Source organism: Bubalus kerabau, chromosome 3 (genome assembly GCF_029407905.1).
Source record: "Bubalus kerabau isolate K-KA32 ecotype Philippines breed swamp buffalo chromosome 3, PCC_UOA_SB_1v2, whole genome shotgun sequence".
In the NCBI taxonomy this organism is placed as follows: domain Eukaryota; kingdom Metazoa; phylum Chordata; class Mammalia; order Artiodactyla; family Bovidae; genus Bubalus; species Bubalus kerabau.
In genome coordinates this window covers 44,665,163-44,691,257 of record NC_073626.1, presented here as the reverse complement: position 1 = coordinate 44,691,257, position 26,095 = coordinate 44,665,163, and the positions used below count along the sequence as shown (strand labels likewise).

The 26,095-nt window shown below is 59.6% G+C and overlaps 5 protein-coding genes across 10 annotated transcripts in view; 3 read left to right on the top strand and 2 right to left on the bottom strand.

Moving 5' to 3' along the window:
* Window positions 1-3,647, bottom strand: part of COL11A2 (collagen type XI alpha 2 chain) — a 29,539-nt gene extending 25,892 nt beyond the window's left edge. For both annotated transcript variants that reach the window (XM_055571691.1, XM_055571692.1), the window contains exons 1-3: window positions 3,349-3,647; window positions 457-606; window positions 127-337 (exon numbers count right to left, since the gene is read on the bottom strand). In XM_055571691.1, coding sequence (XP_055427666.1) covers window positions 127-337; window positions 457-606; window positions 3,349-3,430 — 443 coding nt within the window. In that variant the 5' untranslated portion in view covers window positions 3,431-3,647. The remainder of the gene's footprint in view (window positions 1-126; window positions 338-456; window positions 607-3,348) is intronic.
* Window positions 3,648-4,791: 1,144 nt separating this feature from the next.
* RXRB (retinoid X receptor beta) lies at window positions 4,792-11,511 on the bottom strand. Of its 2 annotated transcripts, none has more exons than XM_055571719.1 (10): window positions 11,132-11,511; window positions 10,227-10,474; window positions 9,570-9,726; window positions 9,047-9,226; window positions 7,754-7,926; window positions 7,066-7,195; window positions 6,717-6,849; window positions 6,510-6,613; window positions 6,086-6,191; window positions 4,792-5,976 (listed from the first exon to the last, which is right to left on the bottom strand). In XM_055571719.1, exons 1-10 carry the CDS (start codon window positions 11,361-11,363, stop codon window positions 5,829-5,831), a joined length of 1,611 nt encoding a protein of 536 aa, XP_055427694.1. In that variant the 5' UTR covers window positions 11,364-11,511; the 3' UTR covers window positions 4,792-5,828. The 2 variants fall into 2 exon arrangements, with proteins under 2 accessions (XP_055427694.1, XP_055427695.1); XM_055571720.1 differs by having other exon boundaries at window positions 6,510-6,601; window positions 11,132-11,510.
* A 177-nt stretch (window positions 11,512-11,688) lies between these two features.
* Window positions 11,689-16,280, top strand: SLC39A7 (solute carrier family 39 member 7). 2 transcript variants are annotated; one of them, XM_055571721.1, is made up of 8 exons: window positions 11,689-11,827; window positions 12,136-12,550; window positions 12,640-12,808; window positions 12,966-13,019; window positions 13,153-13,317; window positions 13,463-13,603; window positions 13,810-14,006; window positions 15,423-16,280. In XM_055571721.1, the coding sequence occupies exons 2-8, from the start codon at window positions 12,140-12,142 to the stop codon at window positions 15,693-15,695; spliced, it is 1,410 nt and encodes a 469-aa protein (XP_055427696.1). In that variant the 5' UTR covers window positions 11,689-11,827; window positions 12,136-12,139; the 3' UTR covers window positions 15,696-16,280. The 2 variants fall into 2 exon arrangements, with proteins under 2 accessions (XP_055427696.1, XP_055427697.1); XM_055571722.1 differs by lacking the exon at window positions 11,689-11,827 and having other exon boundaries at window positions 12,231-12,282; window positions 12,656-12,808.
* An 81-nt stretch (window positions 16,281-16,361) lies between these two features.
* On the top strand, window positions 16,362-18,596 carry HSD17B8 (hydroxysteroid 17-beta dehydrogenase 8). Of its 3 annotated transcripts, none has more exons than XM_055571729.1 (9): window positions 16,391-16,538; window positions 16,695-16,912; window positions 17,021-17,137; window positions 17,253-17,345; window positions 17,448-17,533; window positions 17,626-17,710; window positions 17,924-17,966; window positions 18,132-18,206; window positions 18,404-18,596. In XM_055571729.1, the coding sequence occupies exons 1-9, from the start codon at window positions 16,493-16,495 to the stop codon at window positions 18,418-18,420; spliced, it is 780 nt and encodes a 259-aa protein (XP_055427704.1). In that variant the 5' UTR covers window positions 16,391-16,492; the 3' UTR covers window positions 18,421-18,596. The 3 variants fall into 3 exon arrangements, with proteins under 3 accessions (XP_055427705.1, XP_055427704.1, XP_055427703.1); XM_055571728.1 differs by having other exon boundaries at window positions 17,253-17,366; XM_055571730.1 differs by lacking the exon at window positions 18,132-18,206 and having other exon boundaries at window positions 16,362-16,538; window positions 17,253-17,366.
* Window positions 18,597-20,234: 1,638 nt separating this feature from the next.
* On the top strand, window positions 20,235-24,218 carry RING1 (ring finger protein 1). Its single transcript, XM_055571726.1, has 7 exons — window positions 20,235-20,482; window positions 20,577-20,699; window positions 21,401-21,561; window positions 21,661-21,876; window positions 22,730-23,119; window positions 23,296-23,572; window positions 23,802-24,218. Exons 2-7 carry the CDS (start codon window positions 20,622-20,624, stop codon window positions 23,901-23,903), a joined length of 1,224 nt encoding a protein of 407 aa, XP_055427701.1. The 5' UTR covers window positions 20,235-20,482; window positions 20,577-20,621; the 3' UTR covers window positions 23,904-24,218.
* Window positions 24,219-26,095: the final 1,877 nt, after the last annotated feature.

Here is a 26,095-nt window from a genome sequence, read left to right as displayed (position 1 = left end):
AAGAGTCAGACACGACTTAGCTACTGAACAACAACAAGGATTAGGGGGTGGGCATTCTGGGGGCAGGAACCAGAGGGGAGCTCCTAAGAGACAGGCCGGACAGGCCAGAGGAGCGCACTGACTTACTTGCCATCCGCCAGGCTGAGGCCTCGGAAGACAGGCTGAGCCGGCGGTTGCGGCCGCCCAGTCTGGTCCTCGTACAGGAAGCGGACAGGTCGGCCGAGCTCCAGGCCCAGCTGCCGGACACCCTGGGCACTGTAGAGGGTCAGGAGGGGCGCCTGGAGGCCCGGGCGCGCCCGGACCGCAGTCAGCAGAGAGAAATCTTTGGGAAAGCCTCCTGGGACACAGACACACAGCGGGAAGGAGAGGCAAGGTGAGCCATCAACCCCTTCCCCTCTGATCCCACCCCCCATGGCCTCGCCCGCAGTTCTCCCTGCTTCGGCAGGTCACCCCTACCTGGAAAGAGCTGACGGGTGGGTGCGCTGAGCTGGGCGGGTCGGGACACTCGGTAGGCCACATCAGCTGGACAGATACCTCTCGCCCTCCGGACACCGTCAGGGAGGGCGGGGAACCTTAGGGCCCGAAGCACATCCACGGGGGCTGCGCCTGGGAGAGTTCATGAGGGTCAGGGGGAGGCGCGCACTCCCAGGGGGGCACGCACAGGGGACTTTGGGGGTCTAGAGATCAGGTTCCTGGGGCTCAAACTCCCTGCAGGATATAAGTCACCTCGCCCTTCCACGCTTCTGAACAGAGCATCCATGGATGGGAAACCAAGTCACCTGGAAAAAGGCAGGGCTGGGCCTGCACTCAGCTCCATGCCCACCACCACCCCTCCTCCCAGCCTCGGCCTCCCTCACGCTCTCCCTGTCTCCATCTCTCAGCCTATGAATCTCTATTCTGTCTTTCTTTTTTTTTTAAAGAAAGCCCGAGTAACTATTTTAATCAGTTTATTATTTACTTTCTGCCTGTGCCGCTTGGCATATAGGACCCTATTTGCCCAGCGGGGATCAAACCCATGCCCCATTAACCACGGGACCACCAGGGAAGTCTCTCTATTCATCTCTCTCCTCCAACTCTCTACCTGCCTCCCCTTCACATGCTCTGTCGGTCTCCATATCTGTTGGTCTCTCTCCCTGGCTCTTCCATCTTCCTCCGCTTCCCTCGCCCTCTACCCATCTTTTCCTTTCTCTGGCTCTTCCTTCCTCTCCGTCTCTGGGTCTCTGGCCTCTGGCCAGTGTCTCCAGCATAAACAACATCTGGGCAAGCCATCATCCTGGGCACGGGAGGGGCTGGGGGCCACCAGGGAGGGGGTAGACAGGCAGCTCTATGGAGAGGGGGCGTCAAGCTGCTGCAGGCCCCGTGTTTGGGGGAGGCGGGGGCCACTCTGACCACGCAGAGAAAGGAGATACAAGAAGGAGCCAGCCGCGGAGCCTGTGCCCCTGGCTGGGGAGATGGGCTGGGGTGGGGGGGCGCACGGGGAGCCTGAAGCTGCCACGCAGAGCCGGAGTAGATCCAGGGCCCAGAGCCACACATCTGCAGATCCCATCAGAGTCCTCTGCCCAAAACCCGGGCAAGCTCCCCACACCTGGAACTTCGACCCTGCCCCACCACCCCCGCCACCTGTAGCCCCAAAGATTCTAGAGCCAGGCCACCAGCCCTGTCCGCCTAGAACTCGGCTTCCAAGGGCTCAAACTCCCCAGGAAACAGAGGTCGCCTCTTTCTCCCTCACTCCCCCAAACACACGCTGCTCACACCATCAGTTCCAGATTGGAAGAAAACCAAAGAAAGTTCCAGCAAAACTTTCAGAGAAGTGTGGGGCAGGGCAGGGGCCAGAGAGATCAGGAGCGCAGAGCTGGGTGGGGTGGGTGAGGTGGGGCGGGCAGGCAGAGAAAAGGCCCTTTGAGTCCAGAAGCCGGGAAACCACGGCCTTGCCCCCTCCCACCTCCCTGCCCTAGCCTGGCCCCCGCGTGTGGCAGCTCCGCAAACATCAACACACAAGGGCCGCTTTGAGAGACGAAGGGTAAGTAAGACAGAGACACAGAGACTCACAGAGACCCCAGGCCAAGGAGACCTCAGGGGCCCCCACCCTCTACCAAACCCCAGGAGAGTCCAGCTCAACCCTATAGACGGCCTAGCCACAGGTCTGCCCACCCGGCTTCCTACTTCAAGTCACATAGGGGCCCCCCTGGCTCTGGCCTCAGTCTGCCCCAGTCTCCCTACTGGTGACCCCATCACCCCCACCACTCTGCCCAGTTCTGATGAATTCCACACTAACCCACTTCCCTCCAGAGTCCCACCTCTACCCACTCAGCCCCCAAATAAGAGAGAGTCATCTCAGCCACCTCTCTGCCTCTACGTTAAAGGATCCCTTTTCTCTCTAAAAAAGACTCCTAGGGTCTACAGACATCCCGTACTTCAATTTTCTGACCCTGAGCTCCTCCTGTCTTGAAAGTTCTTCCTTCCGAAATCTAATCTAAATCCTTGATGCTGCTTTTCTGACCAGAAGAAATAAATAGTCAAGTTATATGCCAATCAGTCTCCAGGGTTTGGAGTGGGGGGCTTACTCCAGCTTGCCTAGTACCCAGGTACTCTCAGCCTCCTCCTCTCCGACGTCAAACCCCCTTTCCCCAGAGCCAGGACTTCTGGATACCGGGGAAAAGAAGGAAAAGGTTGGGATTGTGGAGGCCAGGGTCCCAGGGGAGCCCGGCTGGGCAGAGGGGGAGGGGCAGGGCAGGAATGCAGAGCGTTGGCTCCCGCCTCAGACACCTGATCCTGGCCTGTCCAGCGGCCGTCCTGTTGGCAGTCAGCCCCACGGCTCCCCAGAGCCAGCCGCGTGGCAGGATCGAGGGCACGGAGGGGGAAGGGGATCCTGTCGGGGGAACCAGTGAGACAAACAGTCCAGGTACCCCTTCTTTCTCTACCTACCGGGCTCTGCTCCTATTCAAGGATGCTCGCCCTCTCACCCCACAGATGTGGACAGGAAGAAGACAGACGTGCACCTCCCATCCATCAACACTTGCATCTGCCCCTGACTCCAGCACCTGGCTGGACCACACTGGCCCTGCTGGAGGACCCCAGCATCCAGCCCCACTCACGTGACCCTCCACCATTCAGCCTTACCTGCCCTCCCCTGGTCACTTCAGAGAGGAAAACAAATCTCCATTCTGGCTCCAAGGGACCCAGGTGTCCTGCCCTCCAGCCTGGACCCTTGACCGCCCCAAATCCCATTCTCAGACCCAGAAGCGTCCCCCCCCCTCCCCCGTCCCTACATATCCGCTGTCCCCTGTCCCGAGGACATGCGGACCTCCAGCCTGATTCCGATGACCCAGGCGTTGGGACTCCGCTTACCTGCCCAGGCGGGGGTGGTGCTCAGCCCCAGCAGCAGCAGCACCAGCAGCGGGAGGTGATGGCAGCCGGTGCACCGCTCCATGGCTGGCACCGGAACGCCCGGTCCCGGGGACCAGGGGACGCCGGTGGCGCTGGGTACCCCGAGACTGCAAGAGAGTCAGCACGCCGGGCTCCTGGGGAAGTCGGAGGCTGCCGGGTGGCGACGGCTTTCAGGGACCCAGCTCCATGCAGTGGGGCGCCGTCGGGGCTCCGGCGCTGTTCCCTCCTCGGTGGCCGCCGCTCCTGTGTGTCCCCGGCCACCCTAGCGGCCCAGAGCCCCCAGCTCGCTCCCGCCCCCGGCCCAGCCCCCGCCTCCAACCGCCCGCCCACAGCCACCGAGGGAAACCCCACCCCCTATCTCCACCTGGTTGGGGGGGGGGCGCGAACGGGAACCCTCCCCCGCAGCCCTCGGGCTGCTCTCCTCTGCTTCTCACAGGGACTCAGTGGCCTGTACCTTAGGATGCTCTTTTCGGGGAACCCCAATATCTCTTCCCCAGTCTACTCTGGGGGGACCCAGAGGTTCAGTCACAAGACCCCTCCCCCGATCCTCCCCCTTGGAGACCCAGAGCCCCCTTTCAGCAGAGTCCGGGGTGGGATGTAGCGGGAGGGGAGAGACGGGCCCGGGGGTCGCTACCTCCCCTCACCCCATCTGGTCTCCATAATTATTTCCCCTCGGCCCGGCCCGCCCGCTGTAATTACAGAGCCTGCCCGGAGCTGGGTATTTATAGACACCGCTATAGATAGCGACTGGGGACCTGCAACCCGACGGCCGCGGGCAGCGTGGGGGGCGGGGGCGTCGAGACGGGGCGGGGGTGCGCTAGAGGGGAGGCCCGAGACTGGACAGACGCACATACAGGCTGATCGGGTCCCAGGGGATGGAGGGGAGGGCACCACGTAAGGGCGTCCTGGAGCCCAGGTGGAGAGGCATCCAGTCGGGGAGGGGGGCGGCGGGGGGCGGCCACACGGGTTGGCAGAGTCCGGGTATTGGGGTCACTCGGGGACGAGGCCGCCTCCAGGCGGGCAACGCCGGAGGAGGCCGCGGCGCTCTACGCCCAGGGCGCCCCCACGGGCGGGCACGGCGCCGGGTCTGCCCGGAGCCCGTGGCGCGGCCGGAGGGCTGCCCGGAGCGAGCCGAGGCGCCGCCGCCCGCTGGCGCTGGGAGGGCGCCGGGGAACAAGGAGCCTTTGAGAGCCGGCCGCCCTCCTCCACAGCCGCCCCGCCCCGGCCGGCGCACCCTCGGCCCCCTCCCTCGCCACAAAGCGCGCCTTGTGTCCCCCCCGCGCCCGCCTCCCAGCCCCAGGGAACTACGGCGGCTGCCGCGGCGTCCAGGGAGCACGCCCCACCGGATACCCTCCCACCCGCGGCCAGGGACGGCGTTCCTCCCCACCCCCAAGACAGTCATCTCGGTCCAGAAAACAGCGATTTTAATTTGAAAGCGATTTTATGTGAGTGAAAGACAGGGGAAGGGAACCCCGGAGAGAAGAGCCGGGCAGAAGTCATGCAGCCCCAGCACCCCACCTCCGCAGGCCGGCCATCTCCCTTCAATCAGGCCAGGACACTCAGTGTCCCAGGCTCTGTGGGGTGAGCCCGGGGCTGCAGGGGGAGCTGAAACGGGAAAGGCCTGAGGACTACTCACCACCCCGGCCCTGCCCTCAGCCCAGGCCCCTTCCCCAAGACAGACAGAAGAGCCGCAGAGAACCCAGAGCACCCCGGGCCCTGCCTTTCCCAGACACCACCTCCACCACTGGCATCTCTTAGTCAACCTGGGGAAGTACAGTACTTCTTTGAGTCTAACTGCAAGTCTCTGTCCTCGAGGAAATTAAAAATAGCAGATGGGTTCCCACCACCCCTTCACCACCACCACCTTTTTCAGTCTGACTGCTGGAGGTGGGGAAGTGTGAGACAGGACTCTGGCCAGGAGACAGTGACGGGGTCCCCTCCTTCCAGAGAAGCCCCCATCTGCCAGGCTGGGTCAGAGGAAGGCCTGTCAGAGCTTGCCTCCCATGTCCATCAGTTTGGGGGGCCTGCCCCCCAACGTCCATCTCTGCGGGAGTTCTCTTTCCGTTCTTCGGATGGGGATGCCGAGTGAGGCAAGACAAGAAGCAAGGACCTGGGAGCAAGGCCAGGGCTTTGTGCTGGGGGAGGAGAGCCCACTCCAGGCTGGAGTTCTGAAAGCCCCCCAGACCATGGCAGAACCAAACTCGGAGACTCGAGGCCGCCGCAGGGAGAGGCCCACCAGGTCTGGGTCCCTCTGACTTGGGACCTTAAGCAAACCCTTGCAGGGTTTAGGGACACCCCCTGGAGGCCTCAGTTCTGCCCTGTGCTCCTCCTTCCCATCAAGATTCTAGGAACACAGTCCCTCCCCACTCGGCCCCAAGGCCCAGAGTCCCTCGCCGCTGTGCCCTCCCCCAGCATGAGGAACAACACATCTGTGAGTGGGCTCAGGCCAGCTGGTGGGGAGCCTCAAGCATCTCCATGAGGAAGGTGTCGATGGGGGTGTCGCCGATGAGCTTGAAGAAAAACAGATGCTCTAGACACTTAAGGCCTATGGACCTGAGAGCAGGAAGACGCAGCAGCAGCTTGGCAAACCTGAGGGCATGGGAGATGCTGAGTAAGAGCTGGGGCCACGCGGACCCTGAACACGCCCCAGTGGCACCCCCACCCCGGTGCGGGCCCGGGGCCCTCAGCGCCATCTCACCGGCCCTGTTGCTCAGGGTACTTCTGTTTGCAGTAGGTCTCCAGGGACGCATATACTTTTTCTCGCAGGACCTCGACCTCGCTGGGGTTGGAGAGGCCCTTGGCATCTGGGATGGCAGGAAGAGAGGAGGAAGAGGAAGGAGGACCAATCAAACCAGGACAAATGCGGAGACATGGCCCACACGATGTTCCTTCTGGGCCCCACCTACACACCCTTCACCAAATGCCTGGGCAGGGAAGCGGGGCACAAAGGGTCTGGGGGATGGGATTGGAAAGGGGATGTTTTTCAACGAATGTGGGTTCCTCTTGGTCAGCTGGGAGATTTCTAGGTTGAGGGGGGCAGCTGGGTAACTGAGGAGTCTCCGAAGAAGAGGCGGCTGCAAGGCTGCCTGGGTCTTGAGGAACAGGGGCAGCCCTCCTCTTACCTGGATTGAACAGAATGATTGCCCGCAGGCAGCCAAGTTCTGTCTTGTCCATCCTCATGTCCCGCATTTTGGACACTAGCTCTGTCAGCACCCTGGAGAGGGACCTGCAGGTCACTCAAAGGTCACAGCTCAGCCAGCCTTGGACACGGACCAGCCTATAGCCCCGCCCCCTCGACCACCAGGCCAGCCCAGCTGAGGGTCACTGACCTATCGAAGATGGCTCCCACGCCTGCGGAATGGGCCGAGTTGCGGTGCACATGGAGACCTGTGGCGAGGAGGATGCCGTCTCGGACATCGATGGATCGGTGAGAGAAGGAGGCGATGAGCAGCTCGTTCCACCCTGAGGGGGCGGGGGGTGGGGGGGGTGCCACAAGGGTCAGGGGCCAGGGATGAGGCCACGGGATGGAGAGCACATTGAGGGAAGGGGAGAAGAGGGGGTGAGGTCAACGAGACTGGCTCCCTGAAAATGCAAGGTAAGGTCTCTGGGGTCCCTGAAGGTCAGGAGGTCCAAGAGGGGTCCAAAGACAAGAGGTCTGAGGGGTCCAAGGTCACTGACCTGCCCGTAGCAATATGACCTGGTCATCCAGAGGCAAGGAGGAAAAGTGAGGGATCCTCTTCGCCCACTCAACAAGCGTGAAGAGCTGTTTGTCAGCTGCCTGGCAGATGTTGGTCACAGGGTCATTTGGCTGCAGGGATGAGGGCTCAGAGTTACAGGAGGTTTGAAGCACACTGGGAAACCCCCCACCATAAACCCTTTGGACAATTCCCTGGTGGCTCAGTTGATAAAGAATCCACCTGCAAAGCAGGAGACCCAGGTTCAGTGCCTGGGTGAGGAAGATCCTCTGGAGAAGGAAATGACAACCCACTTCAGTACTCTTGCTTGGAAAATCCCATGGACAGAGGAGCCCGGGGGGCTACAGTCCATGGGGTCGCAAAGTTGGACACAACTTAGCGACTAAACCAGCACCTTATCTCTTCAAGCCCCATCTGAACCCACTCCTGCTCTTCTGGCATTCAGGAAGACAACTGTTAATTTGGGACTTGCCTGTGGCTGTTTCGGGAGTGAGGACAGAGGATGCTACCATGCCCACCTCAGATGTGAGAGACCATGTCTGGGGGCACTTCCAGCCCCTGGCAGTGTGAAGTGGTGGTGAGGGGAAGGGATGGGAGCAGGAGATAGCACAGACCTAGCCCGCGGCCCGCCCCCCCCCCCCCCCCCCCCCGGCAGGAAGGAGCGCACTCACGCTGCTGCCGCTGCCCCCGGTCCCCCCGGGACCCTCCACGCCCTGGTCACTCTTCTGCTCCACAGCAAGCTCCGCCTCCAGGATCCTGTCCACAGGCATCTCCTCGGGGGCTCCCCCAGCACCCTCCCCATCCCCGTCTTTGTCCTTCCCCCGCTGACGCTCCTCCTGTACAGCTAAGGGGGAGGGGGAAGGAGAAGAGAAAAATGGAGAGTCAGTAGCCAGCCGTGAGGAGATTCCAAAGTGTCCTTAGGGCCATATCAGGGTCTCCTGGCCTAACTCAGAAGATATTTATAGAAATTGGGGAAGTCACTTGAAACCACGGCATATTTGTGGCAGTCTAGACACAGGAGTTATGAAAGAACAGATGACTACTCCAAGAAGTAAAAGAGGTGGACAGAGAAATTAGCAGAAAGCTAACATTTAAACAGAAGGCCTTCTACATACTAAAAAACATGCCAAGCGTGCTTTAACATTCACTCCAGTATTTATAACCACCCTGTGAGCTCTTGACCCCATTTTTAAAGATACCGATTTTGACGCAATTCATTAAAACAGTTTGTCCAAGTTCACACGATACATGGCACATCATACATGTAAACCTAAGTGTTCCTAACTGCAAATCTGGTGTTCTTCCGACTCAACCAAGTGGCAGGAGAAGGCGCACTGGGCTTGCGTCTTCAGGGACATGGGTTCTGATCCCAGACCTGTCACTCTTTTGTTGCATGACCTTGGGAAAGCCAGGCTTCAAGCTCATCTTCTCTAAAATGAGACAGGTGACCAACATAAACTCCCTAAAGCATCTCTCTCAGGATTTCAGAATCAGACTTAAGATAAAACAGAGAGAAAAAAGAGGGAAAGATGTTTTGGGAGTCTTTTAGTAAAGGCTGCAGTTTAAGAGAGCACAGTCCCAGAGTTTGGAGAAGCCAACACAGATACCACGGAGACAGAGGCCAGAGTGGAAGGTGGGCTCAAAGAGAAGAAAAGCTAATCCGGTTAGAGAGGGGGAGCTAGAGAAACCATCCTGGAGAAGGAAGTGATCCTAGCACCAGCCTGGGGTGAGGGGGTGGGTGGTGGTCAGAGGTTCAGGCCAGAGTGGCAGAACCATTAAGAAGGAAACTCAAGGGATCAGATCAGGGTACCAGGGAGGAGAGCGAATGTGCATGGGAGAGATGAATGAAACAGCGCCCTCTGGAGGAGAGAGAGGGGCCCCGCCTTCCGGAGAGGGCGGACCCGGAAGTGCTCCCTCCCCCTCCTCCCACAGGGCACAAGGGGAGACCTGGGGCAGGCCCTTACCCTCCCTCTTCATGCCAGTAGCCAGGCACTTCTGGTAGCGGCAGTACTGACAGCGGTTCCGCTGGCGCTTGTCCACCGTGCAGTCCTTGTTGTCCCGGCACGAGTAGGTCAGGTCCTTACGGATGGTGCGCTTGAAGAAGCCTTTGCAGCCCTCGCAGCTGTAAACCCCATAGTGTTTGCCTGTGAGACGAGAGGAGGGACAGTGAGACTGCACGCACACCCTGGGCCGCTAGGGCTCCTGTCCACCTCCTCATGCCCACCCTACCCCCAGCAAGCTTACCGAACCAGGACGTGAGGGATGATACAGTTCCATTCTTCTCAGGGTTCAAAAACCCTAGCCCAGTCCCCTTCCCCCTCTGACCAACCCCCACCCCAAATCTAAGCTGGAGGTTCCTCAATTCTCATCACGCCTCTCCCAGTTCACTAGCTCAAACAAAACCTCACGAGCCCCTGGGAATCCCCCAGGTGATGGTACATGGTACACACACTCTCTTCCTCCCTGCTAGTCCTCTGAGCCCCATACCTGAGCTTCGGTCCCCGCAGATTGCACATAGCCGTTTGCCAGCCCCAGGGCCACCTGGAGGGGGTGGACAGTGCAGGCCCCGGACCCCTAAGACTGGTGGCTTCACATCTTCAGGGGGGCCAGACCCACCCCCAGGGAGCGACACTGTTGAGTTAATCTGGGATGGGGGAAATAGGGAAGTCACAGGGAGACTCATTGGGAAGGATAATCTCTCAGAGGGGACGGACATCATTCTCTACCACCTAGGCAGGGCCCTGCACCGCACGTTACAAAGAACACTACACTGCCGTGCCTGGGAAGGGCCACCCCTGGAGCACAACCCTGAAGAGATGAGACATAACGGTCCCCTGAAACTGTGCAACACAGCGGCCCCAAAAGACTTTTATCTCAGAAGGGCAGATGGGACCAAAAAGGCAAAAAAATCACTGATAGACAAAAGGGACATCAAGAATAGCAGGTTCTTTTATAGTACTGGGGAGGAGGCGTGCACTGAAAGCTCAGTGGCACCTCAGGAAGGGCCAGGGGTTTCACAAGGACCACAAGCCTGCCAAGACTAGAAGTTCAGTGCACCAGGGAAGTTCATACAAGGATCTAGGGTCAGGAAGAAAACAAGGAAACGAAAGTGGAGAGGCAGTTAAGTGGGTCACGACCTCTCACCTGGGGACTGCTGACAGGCCCGGAGAATCCTGGGGGAGCTGGAGGGGGCAGGCCGGGGGACCCCATGGAAGAGCTGATAACCGGGAAGGGGGAGCCCAGTGGTGGGGGTGGCATCGAGGGTGGTGGTGGAGCCCCAGAACCTCCAAGGGACGCAGCTGCTGAAGGGGGCAAGGGTGGTCCTGGAGGAGAAGGGGGAGCGGCCCCCTGGGGAAGGGGATTTGGGGAGGAACTGTCTGGGCTCCGGGAGTCTGGGGGGTGAGGGAGGGTACACACAGGCACAGACACACAGAGACAGGAGAGACAAAAAGAGAAAATGAGTCTTGGATCACCCAACGGGAGACTTCATTCTCTCTCTCTGATTTCCCCACCGCGCCCCCATCTCACCCCTTCCCAAGTCCAGAGACAGCTTACTGCCAAACAAGGGCTGAACCCCTAATCGTGGTGGGAGGAGAGGGCTGACAAACGAGAGGAGGAGAGCTGAGGGGAGGCAAGCTCTAAGTAATGAATTTGGCCACCCCAGGCAGGACGCGTCTCGTGTGGGTGGGGCAGCACGTGGGGGGAACCCGCCAGCCTCTGCACTCCCAGCTCGCCGCCCGAACGTGCAGGGGAGAGAGACCCCGCCGAGGGCGCGGAACTCGCCTCCCAACGTCCAGGGTCCTCAGGCTCGAGGACTGGGGCCCTGCGCCGGGGACCGCGGGGGAGCCGGGCCTCCGGCGGCCGCCACTGGGAGAGCGGAAGCGCCCCCTGGCCGCCCCGCCCCGGGGGCAGGGCACTGCGGCCCCCGGGAGGAGGGGACGCGTGTTTACAAACAAGGGGGCGGGGGCGCCCGGGAGAGCGCCCGGGAGGGGGAAGGGGCCGCTGGCGTCGGGGTCTCGGCGCCCGGGCCCGTCTGCGGGCTCACTCACCCCGCCCGCTGTCGCCCATCCCGTCCCGTCCAGCCTCCCCCGGCTCCGGCTCCGGGGCCTGCTGTCCTCCGGCCGCCGCCGCCGCCGCCGCCGCCGCGGGATCCAGCCAGGGCCGCCGCCGCCGCCACCGGGACGCGACCCCACAATGCATTTCTTTTCGCACCCCCACCGGCCCACACTGCCCTGCGGCATGCCGCTGGGGGAGGAAGGGCGGGCGCGCAGCCCAAGACATGACTCCCGGCTGAGTGTAGGGACGCCGAGTGGCACTAGGGATTCCCGAGGACCGCTCGGGGGGACGAGCCGAGCACGAGGAAGCCCCAGAGAAAACGACTCTGGCTTCAACCAGGTCAAACTAAGCGCTTCGCCCGGCCCTGTACCAAAATGACAGCGCCAATGTGGCAGCCATCTTGGTATAGACGGGAAGTCTTCGCGCTAGTTCCCGCCCCCTCGTCTAGTTGGAAACGGAGGAGGCGGTCTTCTCCCGCCTGTTAGCCAGTCTCGCCCGGCATCCCCTCAAATAACCTCCACGTCCGCGCATGCGCGCCAGGGCTTGCCCGCATCCCCGCAGCCCGGAGTGCGGCCATATTGGTAAAGGTACTAGGACCGAGGTAGAACGGGACTTCCCAGTTCTCGCGGGAGCTAGGGGCGGGACTGCCACGTCCGAGCAAACCGGGAAAGGAGAGGATCCCGGAGCCGGTGAGAATTCCCTGCTTTTCTCTACTGTCCTTTCCAGGCCCTTTTCCTCACCTTGCGGGTCATAGAGACGAGAGCCCAGAGAGTCCATAAAGTGGAGGATCGAAGCCTAGAGCGGAGCCCCGGGGGCCCTGTATCAGGGAAGGGGTTCGGGGATAAAGAGAGTCTTGGGAACAATGTGGGTGGGGACAGAACGGAATGGGGGAGCGGCCCATAGAAGTGGACGGTGGGCGCGGACGGAGTAAAGCGGACCCCGCATGGGTGTAGAAGTGAGGGCCAAGTGGAGTCACTCTCTCTGTCCCTCTGGTCAGCGTGATGGCCAGAGGCCTGGGGGCCCCCCGCTGGGTGGCCGTGGGACTGCTGACCTGGGCGGCCTTGGGGCTGCTAGTGGCCGGACACGGGGGTCATGGAGACCTGTACGAAGACCTGCACGAGGACTTCCACGGCCACAGCCACAGGCACTCACATGAGGATTTCCACCACGGACACAGCCATGCCCATGGCCACGGCCACACTCACGAGAGCATCTGGCATGGGCATACCCACGGTCACGACCACGGACATTTACACGAGGATTTGCACCATGGACATAGTCACGGCCACTCCCGTGAGAGCCTCCACCATCGAGGACACGGACATGACCATGAGCACAGCCATGGAGGCTCTGGGGAGTCTGGGGCTCCAGGCGTCAAGCAGGACCTGGACACTGTCACTCTCTGGGCCTATGTGAGTCCCCTGGGGATGGGGCAGAGGGAGGCTAATGCTGTATTGTTGGGAAACCCCACACCTCTTAACCCCTGACTCTCCCTCACCAGGCACTGGGGGCCACAGTGCTGATCTCTGCAGCTCCATTTTTTGTCCTCTTTCTTATCCCTGTGGAGTCAAATTCCCCTCGCCACCGCTCTCTGCTCCAGATCTTGCTGAGTTTTGCTTCTGGTGGGCTCTTGGGAGATGCTTTCCTGCACCTCATCCCTCATGCTTTGGGTAAGTGATCTTTCGCTTCTACCCTAAATCTTAATGAATTTTAGTCTTTGGGCAAGACTGTTCTTTCCCCTTTGTGACCCCTGAACTTCCATTGTTTCTGCAAATACACACCCCTTGCTTGGTTCCCTCACCTGGCCTTTTCTCCCTCTTCTTCCAGAACCTCATTCTCACCACCCTCCAGAGCAGCCAGGACATGGACATTCCCACAGTGGTGAGGAAGGGGCGGGTAGGGACATGGGTTGGGGTGCTGGAGAAGGTCTATCTCTCCTGTTCTTCTCCTATGCTTGAGGAGGAAGAGTCCGACATCCACATCTCCCTTAATGTTTCAATGCATCTATTCCCAGGCCAGGGCCCCATTCTCTCTGTGGGACTGTGGGTCCTCAGTGGAATTGTCGCCTTTCTTGTGGTGGAGAAATTTGTGAGACATGTAAAAGGAGGACATGGACACAGTCACGGACATGGACATGCTCATGGTCACACACATGGAAGTCATGAACATGGAAGACAGGGTGAGCCCAGGAACAGTCTTTCTGAAAGCCACATTGCCTACCTTTGGATCTCATTTTAAGGTTCTGAAGTGGGAGACTACCCTTGTGAGGATACATTGGCAGATCTTTGTTCTCCGCTTACACCAATTCCTTTCTTCACGTACAGAGCGTTCTTCGAAGGAGAAACAGAGCTCAGAGGAAGAAGAAAAGGAGGCAGGGGCGTTGAGGAAGAGGAGAGCGGGGAGTACAAGGCCCAAAGATGGGCCAGTGAGACCTCAGAATGCTGAAGAGGAGAAAGCAGGGTCAGGTGAGAGCCAGGGTTCCATAGGCTTGGGCAAGAGACATAGTTGTGGATTGCTGGAAATAGTGCTGTGGGTGATGGCAGGTGTCTGGGAAATACTGGAGCTGGATATGAAGTGGTTTCTTGGGGAGATGTGATAATGGCTGATCATGACTGGGACTAGGGGTGATGAATGCCTCTAACTGTTTCATCTTCCTTTTCTCCTGTAAAAGACCTGCGTGTATCAGGGTACCTGAACTTGGCTGCAGACCTGGCACACAACTTCACGGATGGTCTAGCCATTGGTGCTTCATTTCGAGGGGGCCGGGGGCTGGGGATCCTGACCACAATGACTGTTCTGCTACATGAGGTGCCCCATGAAGTCGGAGACTTTGCCATCTTGGTCCAGTCTGGCTGCAGCAAAAAGCAGGTTGGTGATGGTGTACACCAAACATGGTTGCCTCAAGCCCTTTACCCTCTCTCACCTAGCCCCAACCCAGACTGCCACTCATGAGTTCCAAACAAATTGTACTACAGGCATACTTTGTTTTATTGTGTTTCTGTATTGCACTTAGCAGATACTGCATTTTTTACAAATTTGTAGCAACCCTCTGTTGAGCAAGCCTTTTGATACTTTTCTTCCAACACTGTTTACTTCACATCTGTGTCACAGTTTTGTAGTTCTTGCAACATTTCAAACATTTTCATTATTGTTTGTTACGTTGGTCTGTGATCTTTGATGTTGCTGCTGCTGCTGCTGCTAAGTGGCTTCAGTCGTGTCTGACTCTTTGCGACCCCATAGATGGCAGCCCACCAGGCTCCCCCATCCCTGGGATTCTCCAGGCAAGAATACTGGAGTGGGTTGCCATCTCCTTCTCCAATGCATGAAAGTGAAAAGTGAAAGTGAAAAGTGAAAATGAAGTCGCTCAGTCGTGTCTGACTCTTTGCGACCCCATGGACTGCAGCCTATCAGGCTCCTCCGTCCATGGGATTTTCCAGGCAAGTACTGGAGTGGAGTGCCATTGCCTTCTTCCAACTTGCTGAAGGCTTAGGTGATGGAGAAGGCAATGGCACCCCACTCCAGTACTCTTGCCTGGAAAATCCCATGGACGGAGGAGCCTGGTGGGCTGCAGTCCATGGGATCTCGAAGAGTCTGACACGACTGAGCGACTTCACTTTCTCTTTTCACTTTCATGCATTGGAGAAGGAAATGGCAACCCACTCCAGTGTTCTTGCCTGGAGAATCCCAGGGACGGGGGAGCCTGGTGGGCTGCCGTCTGTGGGGTCGCACAGAGTTGGACACGACTGAAGCGACTTAGCAGCAGCAGCAGCCTTTTTTAATCGGTAGAGTATTTTTTAATTAAGCTCTTACATTGTAGGTATAATGCTACTGCACACTTACAGGATAGTGTAAATATAACTTATACGCACTGGGAAACTAAAAAATTCATGTGACTTGCTTTATTGTGATGGTCTCACAGTATCTCTGAGGTATGCCTGTATTGGCGACAGAGGATCCTCTAGTAGTGAAAAGGAAGAAGTTACGTTTGTCTTGCAGTTCAGTAGTTCTTGAACCGTGATGCAGAAACCATCTGAATAGTATAGGGGTCTTTCACACCGTGCCCCCTACCCTGACCTGTTGAGTCAGAAGGTCTGTGGAAAAGGAACTCTTTGTTATAAGATCTTTCAGAAAGTCTCTATTCTAGCCCCGCCTCTTTTTGCTTTACTCTTTAGTTTCCAAGGACACGCACCCTATTCATGTACACCTAGACCATTCCAGCCATGTCTAAACCACTGATAACCTTCAGACGTTGATGAGTGCCTCTCTCTCTTTTCTGCCCACCAGGCGATGCGTCTACAACTACTGACGGCAGTAGGGGCACTGGCAGGCACAGCCTGTGCCCTTCTAACTGAAGGAGGGGCAGTGGGCAGTGAAGTTGCAGGTGGCGCAGGTCCTGGCTGGATTCTGCCCTTCACTGCTGGTGGCTTTATCTATGTAGCAACGGTGTCGGTGTTGCCTGAGCTGTTGAGGGAGGCATCACCATTGCAGTCACTTCTGGAGGTGCTGGGGCTGCTAGGGGGAGTTGTCATGATGGTGTTGATTGCCCACCTCGAGTGAGAGATGGGGTAAACCAGCCGCAAACCTCTAGCCTCTAAGCCCTCCAGGTCAGGGGTCTGTGGAGGCTGGGGGTCCTGGCCTGGGACATCTACCAAAGGAGAGAGTTGTATCCTAGGGAAATGGTGACTTTGGCTTGAGGGCTGTCAAGATCTGGCATACAGGGGCTGCAGGGGTGAGGATGACGCCCAGAGGGACCATAGTGTTGGGCACGTGCTGACCATGTTGTTGGGTTTGAGGACTAAAGCCAGAAGGCTGAGAGAGGAGTCATGGCAGCCTGCCCCACGTCCCCCATCCCACCTGTTCACAGAGGACCAAGCTGCCAGACACAGACTTCTCCAGGGCCCACCTCCCTCTCTCCCGCCTGTTGGTGGAGGCTCCAGGGAAGACCAGAGCCCTCGAAAAAGGGAGTAGCAGAAGTCGGGGATAAACGTCAATCGTGTGACCTGATTTGGGAGTGATTGGGGGGTGGGGCGGGGACGGCTAGTTGCTAATCTCACGGCCTGATTTTTTTTTTTTGTTTCTATTCTTTTATATTACTTTGAATAGAGGAGTGGTGGGGACCGGAAATAAAGCCCTCGGACCTTTCGTTCCACGCGCAATCTTTTGTCTTTTTCGGGGGGTTGGGGGCCCCCTTCCCTCGGCTCCCCAGCAGCGGCGCCTGGCTACGCCCCCGCGGCGGGGAGCCGGCCCCGCCCGTGACCGCCGGCGGGGATTCGATTGGCTCGGCTCCGCGCTAGCCGCGCCCCCTCTGTGCTCGGAGGGGCCCAACGTGGAGCCCCGCCTGGCTGCTGGCCGTCATGGCGTCTCCGCTCCGATTGCGCTCCGCGCTGGCCCTGGTTACAGGTGGGGGTCTCCTCTACCGGGCGGGTTGGGGCGCCACAGTAACGTCCGGGGCTCGCCGTCCGGCCGCGCAGTCGCCCTGATCTCCGGCCCGGGTCTTACTACCTCTGCGCCCCGCTGACCTCTAACCCCGCGCCCGCTTGTCCTCTCCCGTCCCAGGTGCGGGCGGCGGCCTTGGCCGCGCCATCAGCGTGCGCCTCGCCGCCGAGGGGGCCGCCGTAGCCGCTTGCGACCTGGACGGGGCAGCAGCGCGGGAGACGGTGCGGCTGCTGGGAGGGCCGGGGACCGAGGAGGGGGCGCCCCGCGGAGCCCACGCCGCCTTCCAGGCTGATGTGTCCGAGGCAGGGGCCGCTAGGCGCCTGCTGGAGCAAGTGCAGGTGAAAGGGCGTCTGCCCTCGCCCTTTTAAAGCCCTATGGCGTTGCCTCCACGGCCCTCGGCTCTACACGGTTTCTCGGTGTGTAACCCCCGACCCCCTCCTCCACAGGCCTGCTTTTCTCGCCCGCCGTCTGTCGTTGTGTCCTGTGCGGGCATCACCAGGGATGAATTTCTACTCCACATGTCTGAGGACAACTGGGACAAAGTCATAGCTGTCAACCTCAAGGTGGTGGTGACCTCTGAACTGGTGACTTCTGGGTCCTCTAGCCTGGGGAGAGAGTTGGAGGACCGTCACCCCAACTGATCCTTCCTGCCTTGTGACTTTCCCTCTCCACCCCCAGGGCATCTTTCTAGTCACTCAGGCTGCAGCCCAAGCCCTCGTGTCCAGCGGCTGTCCTGGCTCCATCATCAACATCAGTAGCATCATAGGCAAGGTCAGGCTGAGCTGGGAGGAGGTGAGCCAGTCAAGTGGGCACAGAGAGGAGAGCCCCTCCTTGTGACCCCTGACTCATCCCACATCTCCGGCACACCCATAGGTGGGGAACATGGGACAGACGAACTATGCAGCATCCAAGGCTGGAGTGATTGGGCTGACCCAGTCTGCAGCCCGGGAACTTGGACGGTTGGTCAGACGCCTGGGGGCATGTGAAAAGTCAGAGGAAGGGGTCAGTGTTCAGTCCTTTCTGGAGTCAGCAGACACTCTCCTTTCCACAGACACGGGATCCGCTGTAACAGTGTCCTCCCAGGATTCATTAGAACACCCATGACCCAGAAAGTGCCGCAGAAAGTGCTGGACAAGGTAGGAGACTGTGGGTGGAGGACAGAACCATTCAGAGACCAGCCTCTCTGGGCTTCAGAGAGAGGATGCTGGGCCCAGTGCAAGGCAAACAGCAGATAGTCAACAACTGCACAGGGAATGAAGACCGCCCCTCGCCCCCCCAAAAAATCACACCTTTTCCTACAGAAAACCCACAAAAGAAACTTTCACTCACATATGAGTGTTTCCTTACAGGTGACTGGAATGATCCCAATGGCACATATGGGGAACCCTGAGGGTGAGCACTGAATGAAAAGCACTGAATGAAGATACCAAAGTCTGTGGTATCTGAGGGGGTCTCACCAAGATTGGTAGTGGGGGCAGGTAGGGAGGATTCTGGTGGGAGGTGACAGCTACTTTGGGTCTGAGTGAGGATTCTGCCCACTCTCCTCCACTCCCATAGATGTGGCAGATGTCATCGCATTCTTGGCATCTGAAGACAGTGGATACATCACAGGGGCATCAGTGGAAGTCACTGGTATGAGGCCATCGTGGGGAGAAAGAGGGCAGAGAAGTCGAACCCAGACGATAGGAGAAAGCTAATGAGAGGAGTCTGGCGCCACCGAGGGAAGGGCAGGGCAGGAGTTCCCAGAGGCCAGGGACAGAAGTGGGCGCCTCCCCTGCAGCCAGCTTGTCTCCACCTACACATCTGTCCAAATGTTTCTGCCCTCCCAGGAGGTCTTTTCATGTAACTGCCTCAAGGACCCTGGACTCTGCTCACCCCCCCACTGCTCTGCTGGCCTCCTGCTGATGAGGACTCGGAGTTCCCAGGCTACAAAAGGGGTGGCTGTGTATGGCTCAGGAATGCTGAATATGGGAGGCAGGGGTGCTTGTGACCCTAATAAATTCCAAAACCTCTTCCCTGCCACCTCCGGTTCTTCTTGTGTCCAAGTCCTCAGACCCTTCCCCACCTCCCCCTCCTTTCCCTTTTGCGAAGGATTGTTCCCTTTCACTGCCTGGTCTCCCAGGGCAACCCCCGCCGCCGGGTGTGAGAGGCGAGAGTGTGTGTCCCTGTGTGTGCGTGACACTCTGGGTCTTTTGGAGGGAGGGGTCTCTGCCCCACCCCCTGCCACTGATCCTGTAGCCCTAGTCCCTTCCCCCCAATTCCCTGGGTCCTTACAGTCCCCAAGGGTGATTTGTTCACGGTCCCATCCTGGTGTCCAGTCTAGCCTTGAGAGGGGGTCTTGGAACAGGTGGCCCTCCCCCACCCCTCTCCTTTCTCTGAGTCCCCCCTCCCCTTTCTCCCCACCTTACAATAGCTGCAGCCGGCCAGGGGTCGGATGGGGGGATTAGGGGAGGGGGCCAGGATTAGGGGAGTGGGCCAGCCGATGAAAGGGGCTGGAGGAGAGCAGAAGGAAGGGAGGGGGCTGGGAGGAGGAGGAGGAAAGGGAGGGGGTCCGCGCTAATCGACTCTGGAGCCCACATAAGGACTGGCCACGGACTGAAGGAGAGGACAGGGAAGTAGGGGGAACCGGGGGAGGGGGTGAGGGGACCCACTGTGGCCTTGCCCCAGACACAGGCCACCCCCTGGCAGTTGCAGACCAAGTCCTGGAACCCCAGTTCAGGCTGGAGGAGACGGGACGCCCATCACGATCTTTTCCCCCCACCCCGCCCCCCGTACCCCTCTCATCCCCTGCCCTCAATGGGGATCGGTCTGCCCCTTCCTCTTCTCTTCCTTCCCCGACCCTTCCTTTACTGGGAAGTCCTGGAGGAGGCTTATGCCCGCTTCCCGCTCCGGGCATTCGGCCCCAGGCGGGCCCCCCGACCCCGCCACGACACGCACACACCCGGTCCCCGAGAGGGGCCCCACCTCGTGCGGGTGCGTGTGTGTCCCTGCTTCCGCGTGGTGCCTCCATCCCCCCGTACCTCCAGGGCGCCTCCCTCCCCCGCCCCGGGCCGCGGCTCCTGATTGTCCAAACGCAATTCTCGAGTCTCTAGCTCTGGCCGAGAGTTGAGTCTGGACGTCCCGAGCCGTCGCCCCCAAACCTCGAGGGGGAGAGCGGGTCGGAGGGTGTAGGAAGAGCCAAGGCGGAGGGCGGCGCAGGTCCCCTGGGTGGGGAGGGGATCCCGGGTACGTCGGGACTCGGCCGTGTTCACGGGGCCAGAGGACGGCAGCGGCAGAGACTCCTCTGCGGCTTTCCCCGCCTCCGCCCGGGGATCCCGGGCTGGGACTGCGGAGAAGCCGTGCGGGGGAAGCGGGCACGCAGGCCCCCAGAGCCGCCGGGGGGAGGCGGCCCCTCTCCCCACGCCCGCCGTCCCCTCCCAGGGGTTCAGGGACACCGGGCCCCGCCCTGCGGAGCGGAGGCCTCCACGGGGGCTTCGGGGAGGGGACGGCGCCAGCCCGGGGACAGGAGCGCGGTGCCCGCGCGGCGCGGGCCCCGGGGGCGGGGAACCGGCGTCCACGGCGCTGCCACCCGCGCGCGCCTCCGGGTGACGTCCCCGCCGCTGGGCGGGGGGGCGCGGGCGGGCGGAAGTGACGCAGGGCCCAGCGCCCGGGCCATGGCGGCGGCGGTGGCGGGGGACCGGCGTCCACGGCGCTGCCACCCGCGCGCGCCTCCGGGTGACGTCCCCGCCGCCGGGGGGGGCGCGGGCGGGCGGAAGTGACGCAGGGCCCAGCGCCCGGGCCATGGCGGCGGCGGTGGCGGCGGCGCCAGCTGCTGTCTGAGTGGCGGCTGGGGACCGGACGGCCTCGGCCGGGGAGCCCGGCCCCGGGAGCGGCGCTGCGGCAGCTGGGGCGCCGACGGCTGGACCTGGGTGAGGGGCCGCGAGGGGGCGCGGTGCGGGGAGCCCTCGAGGGCGGGGTCCGCGCGAGGGCCGGGCCCCCTGACACCCTTCCCCCATCCGCCAGCCCACCTCTCCGGCGCGGCGGCGGGGCAGCCCTGGTGCGGTCACCATGACGACGCCGGCGAACGCCCAGAACGCCAGCAAAACGTGGGAACTGAGCCTGTATGAGCTCCACCGTACCCCGCAGGTGACAGGGGTTCTCCAACTGCAACTTACTGCCTTTCACTAGACTGCTCCATCCGCAGACCCCCTTCTCACAGCCTCTTTCCCACTTTTGGCCCCTTTCTGCCCAGCTTCTCACTCCCTGCCCTGCTTTGGAATCACTTTTCACATTTAGCTCGTTTAATCCTCAAAACTGACGTGCCAGAGAGGTAGAGCCAAATATTATTTTCTTCGCTTGAAAGATAGTAAACAGGCTGAAATTAACTTCCCTGGTCTTCAGTTCCGCATAAGTCAGTGCATTTACGACTCCCCTTGGGAGTTCATTGAAAATGGAATTCTGGGCCGGATCTCACACACACCACCCCTCCACCCCCCGCCACTAACAGTAATGGGATGGGACCCCAGACTCTGCGTTTTTAGCATGCACCATAGGGGATTCTGATATAGGTAGTAGCAGGACCGCACTGGAAGAGATTCTGTTGACTAAGTCTTTCCTAGAAGGAAAATCTGTGCCGTGCCCATCTCCAGGCCTATCGCCAAACCTCAGATGATCCTATTTCAAAGCATCTACTTTTAGGATTTCTCTCTTCCTCAAGTAGCCAAATGGGATCCCCAGATTCTGCTATCTCACTGTATTTCTCAAGACTCCAGTTTCATGAACCACTTGTTTCTAAGATCCTTTTTCCCTCTTTCCACCACCACCTTTCCACTCATTGCCGTCCCCAGGAAGCCATCATGGATGGCACCGAGATTGCGGTTTCCCCCCGGTCACTGCACTCAGAGCTCATGTGCCCCATCTGCCTGGACATGCTGAAGAATACCATGACAACCAAGGAGTGCCTCCACCGGTTCTGCTCTGACTGCATCGTCACGGCCCTGCGTAGCGGGTAACAGGAGGGACGTGTTTGAGGTTGGGGGCAGGGGGAGAGAGTGGGGCCTCCGTCCCCTGTGACTAAAGGCTCAGGGCCGCCTTTCTCCCACCCCAGGAATAAGGAGTGCCCTACCTGCCGAAAGAAGCTGGTATCCAAGCGGTCTCTGCGGCCAGACCCCAACTTCGATGCTCTGATCTCTAAGATCTACCCCAGCCGGGAGGAGTACGAGGCCCACCAAGACCGGGTGCTCATCCGCCTCAGCCGCCTGCACAACCAGCAGGCGCTGAGCTCCAGCATCGAGGAGGGGCTGCGCATGCAGGCCATGCACAGGTTTGGGGGCCACAGGGAGGTGGATGCGGGGCGATGGGACGGAGCCACGGGTCAGACACCTGGGGGTCTCTGCTTCTAGGCCTCAGCATCGTGAGCGCCGACCACCATCTAACTGTCATGCCTGGAGGTCGTGGATGTGAACCAGAGCTTTTTCGTTGGCAACTAGCACTACTATTTTTTTTTTCTTAATACTTACTTATTTGGCTGCAGAGGGTCTTAGTTATAGCATCCTGGAATCTAGTTCCCTGACTAGGGATCAGCCCAGGTCCCCTGCAGTGGGAGTGCAGAGTCCTAGCCGCTGGACCACCAGAGAAGTCCCTGGCACTGTTGTTCTTAATTCCTCACCTTCTAACTTTCTAGAAGTTACTGCAGTAGAGTGATTTTTGAGCATAAGCTTTGGGTTCACACTGCCGGGAATTAAATCACCTCCTAGGGCAGCATCGCTCAGTCTTTAATGTGTATTTGAATTACCTGAGAGTTTTGTTTAAAATGTAAATTCTAATTCTGTAGGCCAGGAGTTGGGCCTAGATTCTGTTTCTCCAAGCCTGAGCTACTGAGTCTTGGACCACACTTTGAGAGGCAAAGGGACTATGATCTCAGACTAATTATTTAACTTCTCTAAGCCTCAGTTTCATCAACCATTAAAAAAATGGTATAATTACCTGTGTCTGTAGGATTTGTATAATTTGAGGCAATCAATGCAAACACTTAGCAACGTGCTTGGCACATAATTAGTATGGAATAAATATTAGGAATCATCGTTAAGATTGCCCTGGTTTCTTAACTCTCTGAAGTTTAAAATATAAAGCCCTTATCCTTGGTGCTTTCTAATCTCAACCACTTGCTCCCACAGGGCCCAGCGTGTGAGGCGGCCAATGCCCGGGTCAGATCAGACCACTACGATGAGTGGGGGCGAAGGAGAGCCCGGGGAGGGAGAGGGGGATGGAGAGGACGTGAGCTCAGACTCGGCCCCGGACTCTGCCCCAGGCCCTGCTCCCAAGCGACCCCGCGGAGGGGGCGCAGGGGGCAGCAGTGTAGGGACAGGGGTGGGTGGCACTGGTGGGGTGGGTGGGGGCGCCGGCTCCGAAGACTCGGGTGACCGGGGAGGAACCCTGGGAGGGGGGACCCTGGGCCCCCCAAGCCCTCCCGGGGCTCCCAGCCCCCCAGAGCCAGGCGGAGAAATCGAGCTCGTGTTCCGGCCGCACCCCCTGCTCGTGGAGAAGGGAGAATACTGCCAGACTAGGTGAGAGCCTCGTCCTCCCCAGACCACTGAGAGACCAAGGGTCATGGCCTCCATCACAAGTGGGCCTCGCCCAGACCCAGAAAGAGTCCCCAGCCCAGAGGCCCTGTGTGCATCTCCCACTTGGCTGCTCCATTTGAGGCATCTGTGCCCTCAGTCTGCCCCCTTTCCTACTGCAGGTATGTGAAAACCACTGGGAATGCCACAGTGGACCATCTCTCCAAGTACTTGGCCCTGCGCATTGCTCTCGAGCGGAGGCAGCAGCAAGAGGCAGGGGAGCCGGGAGGGCCTGGAGGGGGCACCTCTGACCCCACCGCGGGACCTGACGGGGGCGGTGGGGAGGGTGGGGGTGCCGGAGGAGCCGACGGCCCTGAGGAGCCTGCCTTGCCCAGTCTGGAGGGCGTCAGCGAAAAGCAGTACACCATCTACATCGCTCCCGGGGGCGGGGCGTTCACGGTGAGCGCCCCTGAGTGTCGGGGGGGAGGGGGGCGGGGTGCGCAGCCGCAGACCCGACCCCCTCACCGATCTGCCCTCTTCTCTGCATCCCTGTCTCCTTTCTGTGTCCATCCTTCCCCATCATCCGGGTCCTCGCTTTGCCCCGTTTATTGTTTCTTTGTCTTTCCTCTCCCTTTGGTCCTTTTCCTCTCATCTCACTTTTCTGCTCCCCCTTCCACCGCCTCTGTAGACACTGAATGGCTCACTGACCCTGGAGCTGGTGAATGAGAAGTTCTGGAAGGTGTCCCGACCACTGGAGCTCTGCTACGCCCCTACCAAGGATCCAAAGTGACCCCACAAGGGACGGCCAGAGAATGGGGGCCAGGGGGTGTCCCAGAGTCCTGGCCCACCCCTTGCCTGGCTTCTTTGTCCCCCAGAGCCCCCCAGCCTGACCAGCCAGCAAGAGGACACAAACAGGACAAGTGGCTTTTATACAAAGTGTCTATATCAGATTCTTCTATATTGTACAGAGTGGGGCTTGGCCCCATCTGCTGCCTTTTCTATTGCCCTCAACCTCCCGTCCACAAGATGCTGGGGAGAGTGAAAAGCCCTCCCCTCCGTGCCCTCCTACCAACAACAACAAATTTGCTTTTTTTCCTCTTTGAAACCTGCGGTTCTGTGTCTCTTTATCAGGGGTGTACTAGAAGGAGATGGAAACAACGACTGGGGAGAGAACCCTAGAAATCATGTAGAATCAGTCTTGGAAATGGGGAGGAGATGTCAAAGGCTATTCATGGTGTGTAGGGCCCATTTTCCTGAATCTTCAAATCAGCAAATACGTAGGAAAATAGAAACGATCTGTGAAGCTGGAAGAGTGGAGAGGTGTGAAGTCAGTTCCCAAGCTTGCCCCTGTGACCTGAGTGCCCAGGCTGGGATCAGGGGTGTCAGTACCACAGGAAAAGTATCTTAAGAGAGGAAGGTATGTCTGTAGACATGGCGGGCCTTGATGTTTGGAAGGGGGATGATTCCTTGACCGTGCCAGAGAAGCTGGTTCTAAAGCTGGAGAGAAAAGGCACGGAGGTGGGGAGGGCTGCGACCCCGCCTCCTACCCAGGATTGTAGTTCCACACCGTCTCAGAGGCGGCTGAGAGCAGAAGGCTGGGGGTGTTTGGTGAAGCGCTCGCTGCCCGCCCACCTCGAGAGCGGGGCTGCATCTGGGCAGTGTGGCGCCGGGCTGCGGAGGGGTCCTTCTCCAGGAGGGACCAAAGCTGCCCCCGGCTGCGCTTCGGCCTCTCTGACCCTCACACTTCCTGTTTCTGTCGCCATATGCGCCCCCAGCTCCTGCGGCTGGCTCAGCCTCGGCCCTCCTAGCGGAGGGGTCAGCCTGGGGGTCTGACCTGCTGTCCCAAAGGGCACCCCACTGCACGCTTAGCATTTCCCGCTGGCGCCCTCTCGTGCCCACCACCCTCTGTGCAGCGGACACGGGGAGCAGCCCTGGTGGCCGGGCGCCCACCCCTGAAACCGCTCACCCTGCAGAAATGGACAACACCGGCTTCCTCCTCTCGGGAGGAGCCCCTTCTCCCCTTTCCTGGAGCCTCCATCCTGGATCCCTTTCTCTCCTACTTCAGGCATCCTGGGGGGAGACGCCCGCGGGATGTGAGGGCGACAGGAAGGTAGGCATCTCTCCTGGGGTTTCAAAGGAGAGAAACCGATGGGGAGGAGTCGAGGGAATACCTAGTTGGGAGCCTAAGAAGAAGAATCTGGAATGAAGCCGGCTTGTTTTTGCTTCCAGGGGCTGCCTGGAGCGACCGCCCCCCGCCCTCCCCCGCTCCCCCAGCCAGCCCGCCAGCCTGCTCCCCGCCCTCTTGCTTCACCCTGGAGCTGCAGCGGGCCGCCCGGTCTCTTCCCTCCTCAGGCCCCAGGCCGCACCGCCCCACCCTCGCCCTCTGCCTCTCGCCCGCCCTGCTGCCCTGCTGCCGTGTTCCTTCGCCCTCCCCCGCCCCCGAGCCGCTCAACTTCACAGGCCTGCCTTCTCTGTGATGACTCCATGTGAGTGCCGGGCAGAGCTGTCGCCCCAGGGACATCTTCCTTGCCCACAACAAAGAAAAAGTGACTCCCAGCCCTGACCCCACACCTCTCTTCCCCAGTGTGGGCGGAAGAGGGTGCAGGAGGCGCCAGTTCCATCCCTCCCAACCCCTGGGTTAGTGCCCCAAGTCCTTCGGCCTCTGCCAGTTTGACCCGCACCTGTGGGTGAGGCGGAGTGAGCACCAAGTATACAAAAGGGAGCTTGACTTTTGTTGAAGGACAAGATACAGAGGAAAGGAGGCGAATAACAGATTGTGGTGCAGATCCCTGACGGCTACTTACAAACCATGCAACTTTGCTTCAGAAATGGCCTTGTGAGGCGGGACCCGCATGTGTACAAGGAGGGACACTCCTTGTCCAGTCTGATGTGCACGGGGTGTGTGTTGGGGGATGCAGAACCCCTGTGGTAGATTGCTCTGGTCCTTAGAGGATGAATGACAAGTGGTCCCTGCAGGAGGGG